This window comes from Gracilinanus agilis, chromosome 4, assembly GCF_016433145.1.
Source record: "Gracilinanus agilis isolate LMUSP501 chromosome 4, AgileGrace, whole genome shotgun sequence".
NCBI lineage: Eukaryota > Metazoa > Chordata > Mammalia > Didelphimorphia > Didelphidae > Gracilinanus > Gracilinanus agilis.
The window spans coordinates 34,532,074-34,545,873 of NC_058133.1; the positions used below are offsets into that span (position 1 = coordinate 34,532,074).

The 13,800-nt window shown below is 49.1% G+C and overlaps 1 protein-coding gene across 1 annotated transcript; it reads right to left on the bottom strand.

Annotated features, from left to right (window-relative positions):
* Window positions 1–5,171: 5,171 nt before the first annotated feature.
* On the bottom strand, window positions 5,172–7,730 carry DPH2 (diphthamide biosynthesis 2). The gene is made up of 6 exons (XM_044674606.1): window positions 7,584–7,730; window positions 7,355–7,467; window positions 7,034–7,257; window positions 5,686–6,378; window positions 5,388–5,573; window positions 5,172–5,296 (listed from the first exon to the last, which is right to left on the bottom strand). The coding sequence occupies exons 1-6, from the start codon at window positions 7,728–7,730 to the stop codon at window positions 5,172–5,174; spliced, it is 1,488 nt and encodes a 495-aa protein (XP_044530541.1).
* Window positions 7,731–13,800: the final 6,070 nt, after the last annotated feature.

The following is a 13,800-nucleotide window of genomic DNA, read 5'->3' on the forward strand; positions in this document are numbered from 1 at the left end:
GGCAAGCCCCTCCCCAAACGCAGGCATTTGCTCTCTCCTCGGCTGAGGCACGGAGCAGCCTGGATGTGATTTACAAACGCAGCCAACAGCGTTTTTCCTCTTTTATTCTGAACCAAACACAGCAAGTGGGCATTTCCAAGAATATGGTGGAACAGGAACAAGATCACACCCGGGAATGTGGCTCAGGTCTTGCACCGCTGCTTTTCTTTGTAAATATCGAATGCGTTCACCCGGAACTTCCTTCCCCCAAATCCCCAGAAGCTGATTTCGTCTCTCGGTGAGCATCCGCCACCCCAACAGAGCCCTTCCCTGGAAGGAATGGGCAGCTTCTGTGCACCCGCTCCGTGCCTATTAGGGTGCAAGGAGACCTGCCTATCCCAAGATCCCCTGCAGGGGGAGCAAAGATGAGAAGTGGAAGCCACAGCCCTTTGTCCCCTATCTAAAGCTGCTTATTGTGGGGGCAAACAATTGGAAACTGGAGAATGGCTAAATTACAGAGTATGATTGTAATGGAATACTATTGTGCTGGAAGAAACGGCCACAGGAGGCGCTCAGAAAAACCTGCAAAGACTTACAGGAACTGAAGGTGAGTGAACTAAGCAGAACCAGAACATGGTCCAGTGGCCGGAATACTTTACAATGAACAGCTGTGAATGAGAGCTCTTCTCAGCTACACGGAGATCTGAAAGGATCCCAAAGGCCTTAGGATAAGAAAGGCCAGCTGCTTCCGGAGAAAGACCTCATGAGTCTGAATCCAGACCAATGCAAACCTTTCTCACTTTCATAATTTTTTTTCTAGTTTCCTTCCACAAAAGGATTATTATGGAAAATGTTTTACATGATTGCATGTGTAAAATCTATGTCGGATTGCTTAACATGGAGGGGAAGGGGAGAATTCAAGACTCAAAATCCTTTAGAACACATTGGAAACTCCTCCAGAGAAAGAACTAGGGAGCTCTGAATGCAGACTGGAGCATACTCTTTTTTAAATGCAATAATGACCATTTTTTGAGTGGTTATTATATTTTGAATATTTTCCCATAGTTACATGTTTCATATTTTCCCTCTCCCCCAAGTCCCCACCCCACCCCTGTAGCCAACGCACAATTCCACTGGGTTTTACATGTATCATTAAGACCCAATTCCATATTGATAGTTGGACTAGAGTTATCGTTTAGTGTCTACATCCCCAATGATATTCCTATCAGGCCATGTGATCAAGCAGTTGTTTTTCTTCTGTGTTTCTACTCCCACAGTTCTCCCTCTGAGTGTGGCTGGAGCATACTTTTTAAAAAATGTGAATGTATTTAATTTAGAATTTTTTTCACATGGCTACATGATTCATGTTCTTTCCCTCCCCTCCCATAGCCAACAACAGTTCAACTGGGTTTTACATGTATCATTGATCAAGATCTATTTCTATATTATTAACATTTACAATAGAGGGATCATCTAGAGTTTACATCCTCAATCATATCCCTATCGAACCATGTGATCAAGGAAATGTTTTTTTCTTCTGTGTTTCTGCTCCCTCAATTCTCTCTGGATGTGGAGAGCATCTTTCTCATAAGTCCCTCAGAATTGTCTTGTATCATTGCATTGCTGCTAGTAGTTCATTACGTTTGTTTATTTATTTTTTTAATTTTAAACCCTTAACTTCTGTGTATTGACTTATAGGTGGAAGAGTGGTAAGGGTAGGCAATGGGGGTCAAGTGACTTGCCCAGGGTCACTCAGCTGGGAAGTGTCTGAGGCCGGATTTGGACCTAGGACCTCCCGTCTCTAGGCCTGACTCTCAATCCACTGAGCTACCCAGCTGCCCCCTAGTTCATTACGTTTGATTGTGCCATAACGTATCAGTCTCTGTGTACAATGTTCTCCTGGTTCTGCTCCTTTTGCTCTGCATCAATTCCTCCAGATCCATCCAATTCACATGGAATTCTTCCAGTTCATTATTCCTTTTGGCACAGTAGTATTCCATCACCAACATATACCACAATTTGTTCAGCCATTCCCCAATTGAAGGACATACCCTCATTTTCCAATTTTTTGCCACCACAGAGTACAGCTATAAATATTTTTCCTTATCTCTTTGGGGTACAGACCCAGCAGTAGCATGGCTGGGTCAAAGGGCAGGTAGTCATTTAAAGCCCTTTGGGAATAGTTACAAATTACCTTCCAGAATGGTTAGATCAATTCATGCCACTAGCAATGCATTACTGTCCCAATTTTGCCACATCCTCTCCAATATTTATTACTTTCCTTTGCTGTCATATTAGCCAGTCTGCTAGGCTTGAAGTAGTACCTCAGTTGTTTTGATTTGCATTTCTCTAATTATAAGAGATTTAAAACACGTTTTCATGTGCTTATTGATAGTTTTCATTTCTTTATCTGAAAACTGCCTATTCATGTCCCTTGCCCATTTATCAATTGGGGAATTGCTTGATTTTTTTGTACAACTGATTGATTTAGGTCCCACTATATTTGAGATATTAGACCTTTGTCAGAGGTTTTTGTTATAAAGATTTTTTTCCCAACTTGTTGCTTCTCTTCTAATTTTGGATGCATTGGTTTTGTTTGTACAAAACCTTTTTAATTTAATCAAAATTATTCATTTTACATTTTGTGATATTCTCTATTTCTAGCTTGGTCTTAAATTCTTTTCTTTCCCACAGATCTAACAGGTATTCGTTGGGTTTATTATACACTATCTTTTTTTTTTTTAACCCTTGTACTTCAGTGTATTGTCTCATAGGTGGAAGATTGGTAAGGGTGGGCAATGGGGGTCAAGTGACTTGCCCAGGGTCACACAGCTGGGAAGTGGCTGAGGCTGGGTTTGAACCTAGGACCTCCTGTCTCTAGGCCTGACTCTCACTCCACTGAGCTACCCAGCTGCCCCCTATTATATACTATCTTGCTGAGAACATTTACCCCAAGTCTATTCCATTGATCCTCCCTTCTGTCTCTTAGGCACTACCATATACCATATTGTTTTGATGACCACTGCTTTATAGTACAGTGTAAAATCTGGTACTGCTAGGCCACTCTCACATTTTTTTCATTATTTCCCTTCATATTCTTGATCTTTTGTTCTTCCAAATGAACTTTGTTATAATTTTTTCTAATTCAGTAAAAAATTGTCTTGGTAGTTTGATAGGTATGGCACTGAATAAGTAAATTAATTTGGGTAGGATTGTCATTTTTATTATATTAGCTCATCCTACCTAGGAGCAATTAATGTTTTTCCCAAATATTTAGATCTAGTTTTAATTGTGTGGAAAGTGTTTTGTAGTTGTGTCCATATATTTGAAGCATACTTTTTTTAAATCCTTGAATTTTGTTTTGAAACCTGACTAATATGGTTTACATGACTTTGTGTCAATCGATATCAAAGTGCTTAGCTTCTTAAGAAGGGAGGAAGGGGAGATGGAGGGTGAGAATTTGGAACTCCATATTTTGAAATGTTTGTTAAAATTTAAAAACATAATAGAGAAATATTTAATGAAATAAAATGAATTTGTAAAAACTGTTTTTAGATGTAATTGGGGGGAAATATCATTTAAAATTTTAAAAAACAAGGTGTCCTTCTGTCCTGAGGCCTCGTGTATGGAACACCTCTCCAACGGTAGGCTTGTGCACAAGAACTGGCTCATCAGTGCCCAGCAACAAGTGAAGATGTCCTCAATGAGTCTTGGCAAGGACATCTACAATAGTATCACCACTTCCGTCACCTGGATCCCATCTTGCTGGATGCCCCAGAAGCTGACCCGCAGTGCTCTACTAGGTCAGATGTCTGGGCCTTCGGATGTTGCTGTGGAAGGTGTTTAGCCGCAGTGAGATGCCCCATGGTGGGCAGGCCGGTGAGCCCTGTAGGTGGGGAAGGTCCGGCTCCTGAAGCCTCAGGGAGGGCTCTTACCAGTGTAGCAGCTGATGTGGTGCTGCCGGGCTCCCAGCCCCAAAGATGGGTCACCTTCCAGGGATCACCAGTGTGCTCAGAGAGCTCCGCTAACGGAAACCTGTGAGCAGAGAGTCCCAGGACGAGAGAGGGATGGGGAAAAGCCCAATGGGGAGTGCCAGCTATACCCAGGGACTGCTGGAATGCAACCTAGTGGCAAAATGGTTATAGATTCCTGCTCTTGGGCTCCTGGGCCCAGGCTTTCCTCCTCTTCTCCCCCAACTCAATCCCTTGCATCCGTTCCTTTGACCCTGATAGGGGCTGGGTACAGGGCGCTGGGGGCTGGCATCTTCCTCTCTTCCCCCCCTTTACCAGCAGTGCTGGCCCCTCCAGTAACCTTAATGAGCAGCAGAGGCCTTCTCTGTGCTCTAGGCACCTGCCCTACGGTCTAACCTGCAGATTTCCCCAGGCTCCTGCGGCGAATGCCCCCGGGGTCTGGTCTTTGTGCCCTCCTTCCCTCCTCCACCTTACTAAGTGCTGGGCAGATAAAGGAGTTTCTCAGGAGCTTGTACTCCCTTTCATAGGAACCAGGAGTGAGTTTTGTACTTAACTTCAGATGGGCTTTGTGGGGGGAGGAAGGTCTAGGCCACATGCCCGCCACAAGGATGGGTTTTTATAACTCATTGATCTATTAAAGAAGCCCAAACCCCATTAGCACAGGGCCTGACTTTGTACTCTCTTGCTTTGGGCCACTTCCACACTGAATACGATGGAAGTGCTGACAAAGCCCCTTGGACACCAAGAGGACTCACACACAGAGGCGGCAGCTGAAGGGATGGTGTCCAGTTTGGGGGGGTCACACTGATCTTGGACTCCTTGTCAGATAGGTGGGTCCAGCGGACAGTCCTGGGCCTGGAGTCAGGAAGACCCCATCTGGCCTCAGACACTTACTAGTTGTGTGTCCCTGAGCAAGTCACTTCACTTCTACCTGCCTCATCTGTAAAATGGGGATAGCAGCACCGGCTCCCTCCCAGGGTTGTGGTGAGGAGCACATGAGCCATCTGTAAAGGCATTTGGCCCAGTATCTTGTACACAGTAGGTGCTGTATAAATGCCTGTTCTTTTCTACCTCCCTCTTGTGTTCAGTCAGCAGTAAAGGACGCAGGGGGGCAGAGACTCCAGGCTGGACTGGCTGCTGGCACCTAGGCTACCCCTGGGGATCTGCTCTCTCGAGCAGTGCCGGGCCTTGTCTTGGAGTCTGACTTGACACGGAGGCTCCTCAGCTGCCAGGCTCATCCTCGTAGGCAATGGGCACACCTCGTCTCCCAGCGACTGCCCGCATCGGTGCCGTCCGGCCTAGCTGAGGCTCCAACCCCCGCCAAGTACGGGAACCAAGGAACGAAGCTGGCAGGGGAGACAGCAAAGAGTCAGCCACGGGCCTGGGCAGCCCCTCCGCCCCCGACCCCGAGATAGGCTCCAGGGGAGCCGGGGTTACCTGCTGGACTGCTCTCGGCAAGCTCAAGCCTGGATCGGTGGCTCAGAGCCGAGGCCTCGGGGCCATCAGGGCCATCTGGTGCGGCCGAGGCCTGGGGTGGGCGCAGCTCGCCAGTGATGAGTGACACGTCAGGAGTATCCCATAGCTCAGAATCCGGGGGTGGGATTGGCACATGGAAGGGGGAGCCTGGGGGGCAGTGAAGGAAGATCAGGGCGGGCCCTTCCTCCTTCCTTCCCTCCCAAGGCATAGGACTAAAGGACGGGGAAGGACCCCAAGTCAAGCAGGTGCTGGGCCTTACCTGGCAGCAGGTCAGAACAGCGAGTCAGGTAGGGCTCCAGCCCCAGAGGCCCCCGAGCTGGGTTGCAGGCAGCCTCCAGCTCATAGGGGGTAAGCAGTGGCCGGAAGAAGCCTCTGCTGGCCCCACTCTGGGGTCGGTCAAGAGCTCTCAAGGGACAGGCCAGTAGCACGAAGACGTCCACCTCAGGAAAGTTGGCCAGCTTGGCAGGGGTGGGCCGGCCCAGCGACAGCACATAGGCTCGCTTGCCAGCAGCCTTCACCAGTGTCCGAAGGTGGGCCAGTGCCTCACAGTGCCCGGCTCCCCCTGGAGCACCTGCCAGCAGGCCCACCACTTGGGCATCTCGTGCCCGTTCCACCAGATAGTGGCTCCGTGCTCTGGCTCGGGCTGCCCGAGGACCCTCTGCCCGGGCTTTTCCAGAGTCTGGCAGGCAAGAGGAGAAGGGGCGGTCAGGGGCCCAGCCCAGGAGCAGCTGGAGTAGGTCTGGGGTCACCTCATCTCCGTTGTTGTCCCCACTCTCTGAGCCCCCCACATAAAAGGCACCATAGTCCTCCAGCTGCCGCCCGGGGCCCAATGGGAAAAAGCGGCCAAAGCGCTCCAATGGTGGGTGCTCCCAGCCTGGGGCAGCAGCAGGCAGAGCTGGGTGGGACACCAGGAGGTCCTCATACTGCGGGCAAAGAAGGGCTGCCAAGGCTTCTGCAGGGAGAACACACTGAGTCAGTGGGCTGGAATGCACAATTGGATCAGGACGGGCTGAAGGAACTGGGGGTGCTTTGCAGGAAGGGGACGCTATGCCTGGCCTCCAGGAGCCAAAGGGCCACCCCACAAAGGAGGAGGAGTGAGCAACTAGGAAGAGGGAAAGAGATCTGTATAAGCCCATGATGGGCTTCCTGATCTTCATAACTGTCCCATAGCATGCTGGGCTGGAAGGAGAAAGCCCTCTGAATGTTGGATGGCCAACATATTGTACTGGAGACTTGTGGTCTGAGACAGGTCAGACTTAAGACCTTCCAAAATGCCTTTCCAACTTTACGATTCTATGAACAAAGGTGCAGGTGGGGAGACCCCAGGCATCCATCTCCCAGACATATGGAGAAACTAAGGGTCTTGGCTAAGGGACAGGTGGGGAAACTGAGGCAGCAAACAAGGTAAGTGGTCCTACTCACTTAGATAATAAAATCTCATTCAATTCCCTCACCTCCTCCCCAGTAAATCAGTCAGCACTGACTAAGCACCTGTCGTGTGCCAAACTATGCTAACTAAAATTTGAGGATACAATGAAACAATTACTTACATGGTGGGGGACAACCAAAACAGGCTTCTACCCACCCTCCTCTTCCCTGATCCTCACCGAGGGCGTGGGCACAGGCTGGCTCACTCAGCAGCACCACGGGCTCGGCAGGGTTGGGGTGCAGGGTTCTAAAGGCCTCTGCACATAGCTCCAGGGCCACGGGACGCTGACCAAGGACATAGAAGACCGGCAAGGGCCGGGAAAGACGGCTCAGACAGGCAGGGCCAAAGTGGACCAGAGCCTCAGCTTCAGCTTGCTCAGCCCCAAGGACATCCACACAGCAGCTGCAGAGGGGAAACAATTATAGGAGCACAGCAGGGCTGACACAACTTCTGAATAGGGCCGCCCTGGCCTGATTCCCTCCCAGTCTTAGGCTCTCACCTGCCATAGGCCGTGTCCCCGAGAACAAACATCTTGGCTCCCGTCGACTCCTCCAAGGCTCGGGCCACAGCCACGCTGTCTCCGAGGAGATCATCTGGGAACTGCAGGGCAACCTGGACAGCCGGCGGAAAGTTCTACTCAGAGCTTCCCTCAGACCCAGCATTTTCTTTCCTTTGTCCCGTCCCCCTTCCTCCTGGCCCTCCCTACTCTTGTCTCCTCCCCCACTCACCCGCTTGGCTTCGCACTCCAGCACGAAGGCCTGCACCCGCTCCAGCTCGTAAATGTGACCCAACTCTGTGGGGGGCGTCAGTGGTCCAGGGGCCCCAGCTTCCCGCTGCAGCACGGCCCCCGCGGGGCTGCTGAAGGCGTCTTCCATGTCACCCTCTACGATACAGGTCACCAGACTTCAGGTCCGAATCTGGGCTCCGCTCCAGGGCTGCACTGGGGGGTCCTCCAGAACCTCCACGTGAGTATCTCCACTTCACGCCAACCTCGCCACTGTTTCCGGGTCCACCTCTAGCCTTCACACTCCGCCAATCCGAGCCCGCGATTCTCTTCTTGCCAGGCCAGTAGTCAATAGCCACTGCCGGACTCTGAGCCAATGGAAAGGGGCGTAGTTGCCCTGTCTTCCCCCTGACCGTAATCCTCGGAGCTAAGCCGCGAACTTCTCTGGGAGTTGTAGTTTTCCCGGGCCTTGGGAAGGGAGGAGGAGGGGAGAGAAACGGAGTCACGGAACCGCATGCGCAGTCCGTCTTTCATGGTCCTCTTTCTGCTCCCTAGGCAACAAGGTTTGGGGATTGTTCGGCCCTAAATCAAGCTGTGACTGCCGTTACCAGCATTACCCGGAGCCATTTTAAAGCGCTTCGAGAGGGCAGAGCTGTGGCTGATCCCCAGGTTCTCCCCTGCGCGCCTCCCACAGCCCTTGACTCTGTGGTGGAGTTGTGAACTAGGTTGCTACGAAGCCCTAGCAGGGGTGGGGTGGCCGAAAGACCCCCACACACAATTGTCTCATACAGACTCTCACACACACTTTCTCTTATACGCTCACACATTCACACACACTGCCTCATACACATTCCCTTTCCCTCTCTCTTCGGAGGCTACTATGTAGCCTCGGGCTAGAGTGCGGCTGGCTCCAGATAGGAGTAGCCTCGGGATGGCTACAATGTAGCTGCTGGGAGGCCTCAGCCTGAAGCCCTGGATACTAAGTAGTCGCTGCCTCCCCGGATACAGTGTAGTTCCATGGCAGCAGGAGCCCAGACTGGCTTTGGGTGGCTGGGTGGGAGGAGCTGGGTCCCAGGGAGCCAGAGGCACCGAGAACGGAAAGAAAACCTCCCGGCGTCCAAAGGACGCTTAGCTCGACGAGTCCAACCCCTCGTTTTATGGCCGGAGAAAATGAGGTGGCGCGGAGGGGTGGGGGAAGGGCGCGGGACCCTCGGCAGTCTAGCCCTTTCCGAGAAGGCTGCCTGGAAAAGGTAGCGCTCCCATCTAAAGGAGGAGACGGCGAGGAGTCCGCAGCAGCGGGGGACGGGGGGAATGGGGAAAGGAAGACTGAGAAGCCTGTGGGACCCTTCAGTGTGGAAACAGAAGGGCAAGTCCCCTTTCCCCGCCCCCCACCCAGGCGGCAGTCACAAGGACCGGGTCGGGGGAGGAGGAGCTTGAGCCAGCGAGGAACAGGCCTGATCTCGAGGCGGAGGAGATGACTGATGCTGGGAATGGGAGTCAGGAGACCTGGGTCTGAGGCACTTCTCCCAGACATTCTGGGCATGTCTCTTCCTTCTCTGAACTTCCCAATTAAAATAACAACAACAACAATAATAATAATATAAGAAGAAGAGAACAGGTTGGGACTTTTCTTCAAAGCTTATGCATGGATCTGGGCAAGCAACTCCACTGCTCTCAAACCTTTAGTGATTCCCTATGGCCTCTCTAGTGAAACTCATACCCTTATGGCTGGCATTCTAGGCTTTTTTCTTTTTCTCTCTCTCTCTCTCTTAAAAAACCCTTACTTTCCCTCTTAGAATCAATACTAGGTATTGGTTCCAAGGCAGAGGAGCAGTAAGGGCTAGGTAATGGGGGATAAGTGACTTGTCTAGGATCACACAGCTAGGAAATGGCTGAGGCCAGATTTTAACACAGGACATCCCTTTTCTAGCTTCTTTTCAATTCATCGAGCCACCTAGCTGCCTCCATTCAAGGCTTTTTCACAATCGTTCACTCTTCCCAGCCCTAAAGGACAAAATAATGGACTTGGAATTAGGAAGACCTTGATTCAAATCCTGCCTCATACACATACTAGTTATGTGACCCTGGGTAAATGATTTAACTTTCCTATGCCTCAGTTTCCTCATCTCTAAAATGGAAATGATAAAAGCAACCACCTTCCAGATTTTTTTGAGGGTCAAATTCGATAATGTAGGCAAAACACTTTGCAACTCTAAAAGTGCTAAATAAATGTTATTCACTCCTGTTTTTCTCCTTGCCAACCTGCACCAAACTGGAAGACACTTTCCTCACTCCTGTTCCCATAGAATAACAACAACAACATCACTTATGTGGCATTTACTAGGAGCCAGGCACTGTGCTAAGTACTTCTGAATTATTTTTTTGTTTGATCAACACAACAAACCCGGGTGACACCTCTCAGACCTATGGAGAAGGGAAGAATTTAAGTCAAAACAAGACAGAGAGAATATTACAAGATGTAAAAGAGATAGCTTTGGCTATATTAAATGAAAGCATTTCTGCACAAACAAAACCAATGCAACAAAGATTAAAAATTAAACCACAAATTGGGGACAAAAAGTCTTTGAGGCAAGTCTCTCTGATAAAGGTTTCATTTCTCAAATATATATAGAACTGAGACAAATTTACAAGAAAACAAAGCATTCTCCAGTTGACATACAGTCAAAGGATATGAACAGGCAGTTCTCAGATGAAGAAATTAAAACTATCTTTAGTCATATGAAAAAATGTTCCAAATCACTATTAGAAAAATGCAAATTTAAACAACTCTGAGGTACCACCTCACACCCACCAGACTGGCTAACATGACAAAAAAGGAAAATGATAAATACTGGAGGGGATGTGCAAAAATTGGGACGCAAATAAACTGTTGGTACAGCTGTGAACAGATGCAGCCATTCTGGAGAGCAATGTGGAACCATGCCCAAAGAGTCATAAAACGATGCATATCCTTTGATCTAGAAATTCTAGGTCTGTAACACAAAAGAGATTAAAGATTGGGGTGGGGGGGAGAGACCTACCTGTACAAAAATATTTCTAGCAGCTCTTTTTATGGTGGCAAAGAACTGGAAACTGAAGAGATGTCCATTGATTGGGAATTGGCTACACAAGTTGTGGCATATGCTTGTATTAGAATATGCTATTGTGTCATGAGAAATGACGAAGAGGGTGTTCCCAAAACTTCCTGGAAAGATTTATATGAACTGATGCAAAGTGAAACAAGCAGAACCAGGAGAATGCTATATACAGTAATGGCAATAATATACAATGATCAATTGTGAATGACTTTTCTATTATCAACAAAGCAAGGATCCAGGACAACTCAAAAAAGGCTATCTGCTACCATAGAAGGGACAGACAGTCTGAATGCAGATTGAAGCAGATTATTTGTCACTTTATTTGCACCATTAATTTTTCTCTAGTGTAAAAGCAATATGTATCTTGTTTCAGAACATGATGAACATGGAAATAGTATTATATGATAATAGATGTACAACCTATATCACATTACCTGTCTTCTTGGAGGGGGGGAAGAGAGGGGGAGGACACGGATTGTAAAATGTCAGAAAACAGATATTAAAAATTGTATTGACATGTAATCTGGAAAAAAATTTTTTTAAATTAGCACCTGGGAAGCAGGTGCTAATATTATCCCCATTTTATAGATGGTAAAACTAAAGTTAAGTTACTTCTCAGGGTCTCATAGCTAGTGTCTGTGGCTGGTCTTCCTGACTTCAGGAAAGGCCATGTAGCAATTCCTATAGATTTGAAGCCAAGGGAACCTGAAGATGGAGAGTAGAGTCCAATTTCTTCTGCCTTCTCTAAAAGCAGATTTTGGGAGGTTAGTATTTCACCCTCCAGCCCTGCAAGTGGGGAGAGGAGGCCCAGGGAGGAGGTAGCTCGAAGGGGCACCTCATCAGTGGAGTCGGGACCAGTCAGAGATGCAGATAGAGAGTGGAGAGCCCTGATAAGATTTTCCCCTAGCCTCACCCCACTCCCAACCCAAATAGCAGCCCCAGTACAACTGCCCATTCATCCTGAGAGACTCTTCTTGTCACATCCTTCCATGAGCAAGGCGAGGGGGTGGGATTGTGCTCACTTTAGGGGGGCCACCCAACAAGCCGGAGGACCCACTTTCATTTCCACTTCCAGAATAGGACTTTGTCTGCCACCCTGTGGCTCCTTCCTCTCAGGGAGGGATGGGCCCATTTTCCTTCCTGGTATACTATCTTTGATGGCTCCACACCCCTCTCATGTTGTCTTATTCCTCATCCCTTCTGCTCTCCATGGGGCTGACCCAGCTGGTTGCATTTTTAGACCGAGGCTGTTAAAGTTAATGTGCTCCAGCCCTTCCACCAATGAATGAATGTGTACCCTCCCCCATAGCAGCAATCAAATGAAAGTTTGATGAGCTAAAAACCATGTGGTTCTCGGTGGCCTCTTTCTCCCTTGTGGCCAGCACTGCCAAAGCAGAAAGGATTGTGTAGGACCAGGGCTGTTTCTGGATCATTCTGTTTCATGGGTTGCCACAGGCAAGGAGGCTTCTTCATCAGATGGCCAACCCTCCCCTCTGGGTGTCTGACCAGCCAGGCTGGGCTCAGAAGCAGCTGGCTCCTGGAGCTCCAGGAGAGAACCTGCCCCACCATCATGCCGCTGGAGAGCCCAGAGTGGCCCTCACAGGCAGTCTCTGTCTGCTTGCTTACAACTCAATCCCTGATCCTCCCTTGGCCCTCCCTCCCCTCAAATAGATGAAAAGCAAAGGGCCAGAGGAAGGAAGGAGGGAGGTAAAGTGCCCAGTGCCCAAAGCTTTGCTGGATCAGTTGCCATCCCTCCTCTCCCCATGCCAGGGCCACTAACCCAACATGGATCACCTGGGCTACTGCAGTCAAAGGGCACAAGACATCAGACATGACCACAGCCCTCCACCTGGAGCCCTAGTGTTTAGAGCTTGAGGGTGGGGGGAGGACAGTGTCAGAGATACCTCAGAGGTCATCTAGCCTCTTCCCAATTTCTGGCTTCCTGTCTGGGGTACTACCAGCCAATTTAACACCCTCTACTCTTTGGTCCTCCTCACCAGGCACAACCAAGCACTTACTAGATCCTCTCGATTCACCTCTGTATCTGATATGCATTCCTTTATCTCCCCTTCTGCATAGCCACTGCCCCAGGACTACTGTAAGAGCCCCCTCCTCTCCCAGGCTCTCCTCTATTCAGCTGCCTTATTACTCTTTAAGGAAGACCCTCATATTAACACAGGTCTGTCTATATCATCACTTTCAGGAACAAATCACAATTCCTCTGATTAGTATTCAGAGCCTTTCACAACCTGGCCTCCTCTTACCTTTCTGGTCTTTTTACCTTCCTACCTTCCCTTCCCCAACTCTTCCACCCAGTGGCATGGCCTCCTTGCTGCTCCTCACAAGACTCTGGGCCTTCTTCCTGGCTGTCCTTCCTCCATGCCTGGAATGTTCTCCCTCCTCATCTCAGCCTCCTGGCTTCCTTCAAATCCTGGCAAAAATCCCAGAGAACTCTTTTCTGAGATTCCCTTAACTCTAATGTCTTCTCTCCACTGATATAAATATTGATATGAACGTCAATAGATCAGCTCTATTGAAGTAGCTCCAAATTATCCTGCAGAAAACCTGTTGGCACAGGGCTTTTGTCTTTCTTTTATGCCCATCCATTAGTATGGTGCCTGGAAAAGACTGGGCACATCATAAATGTTTACTGACTAACACCCCTTGCTCAGTGAACTCTAGTGGCTCCCTGGTGCCTCTAGGATCAAATACAAATTTCTAATTTCTCTGTTGAGCATTTGAAGCCCTTCACAACTGGATTCTGACTTCTCTTTCCTCCTACGTCACACATGATGCCCTTTTGTGAATTCTGTGGTTCAGCCAAACTGGCTTTTTGGGCTCTTCTTCACATAAACACTCTCCTTCCCTTCCTCTCTCTTTGTCTCTGTCTTTCTCCCTCCTCTCTCTCTCTCTCTCTCTCTCTCTCTCTCTCTCTCTCTCGGCTTCAAAAGCACCTCTGTCCTCGTGGGGGCTTTCTCCCTGGCCCGGCTCCTGGTTTATTTGCCTGCACTTGTGCTGGCTTCTCGAGCAGGACCCTTCCCCTGATAGGCCACGGGCTTTCTCTGGGTTCTGAGGCCTTGTCGGGTTGGACACAGGAGCTTCCTCACTGGCATCCTTCCCACT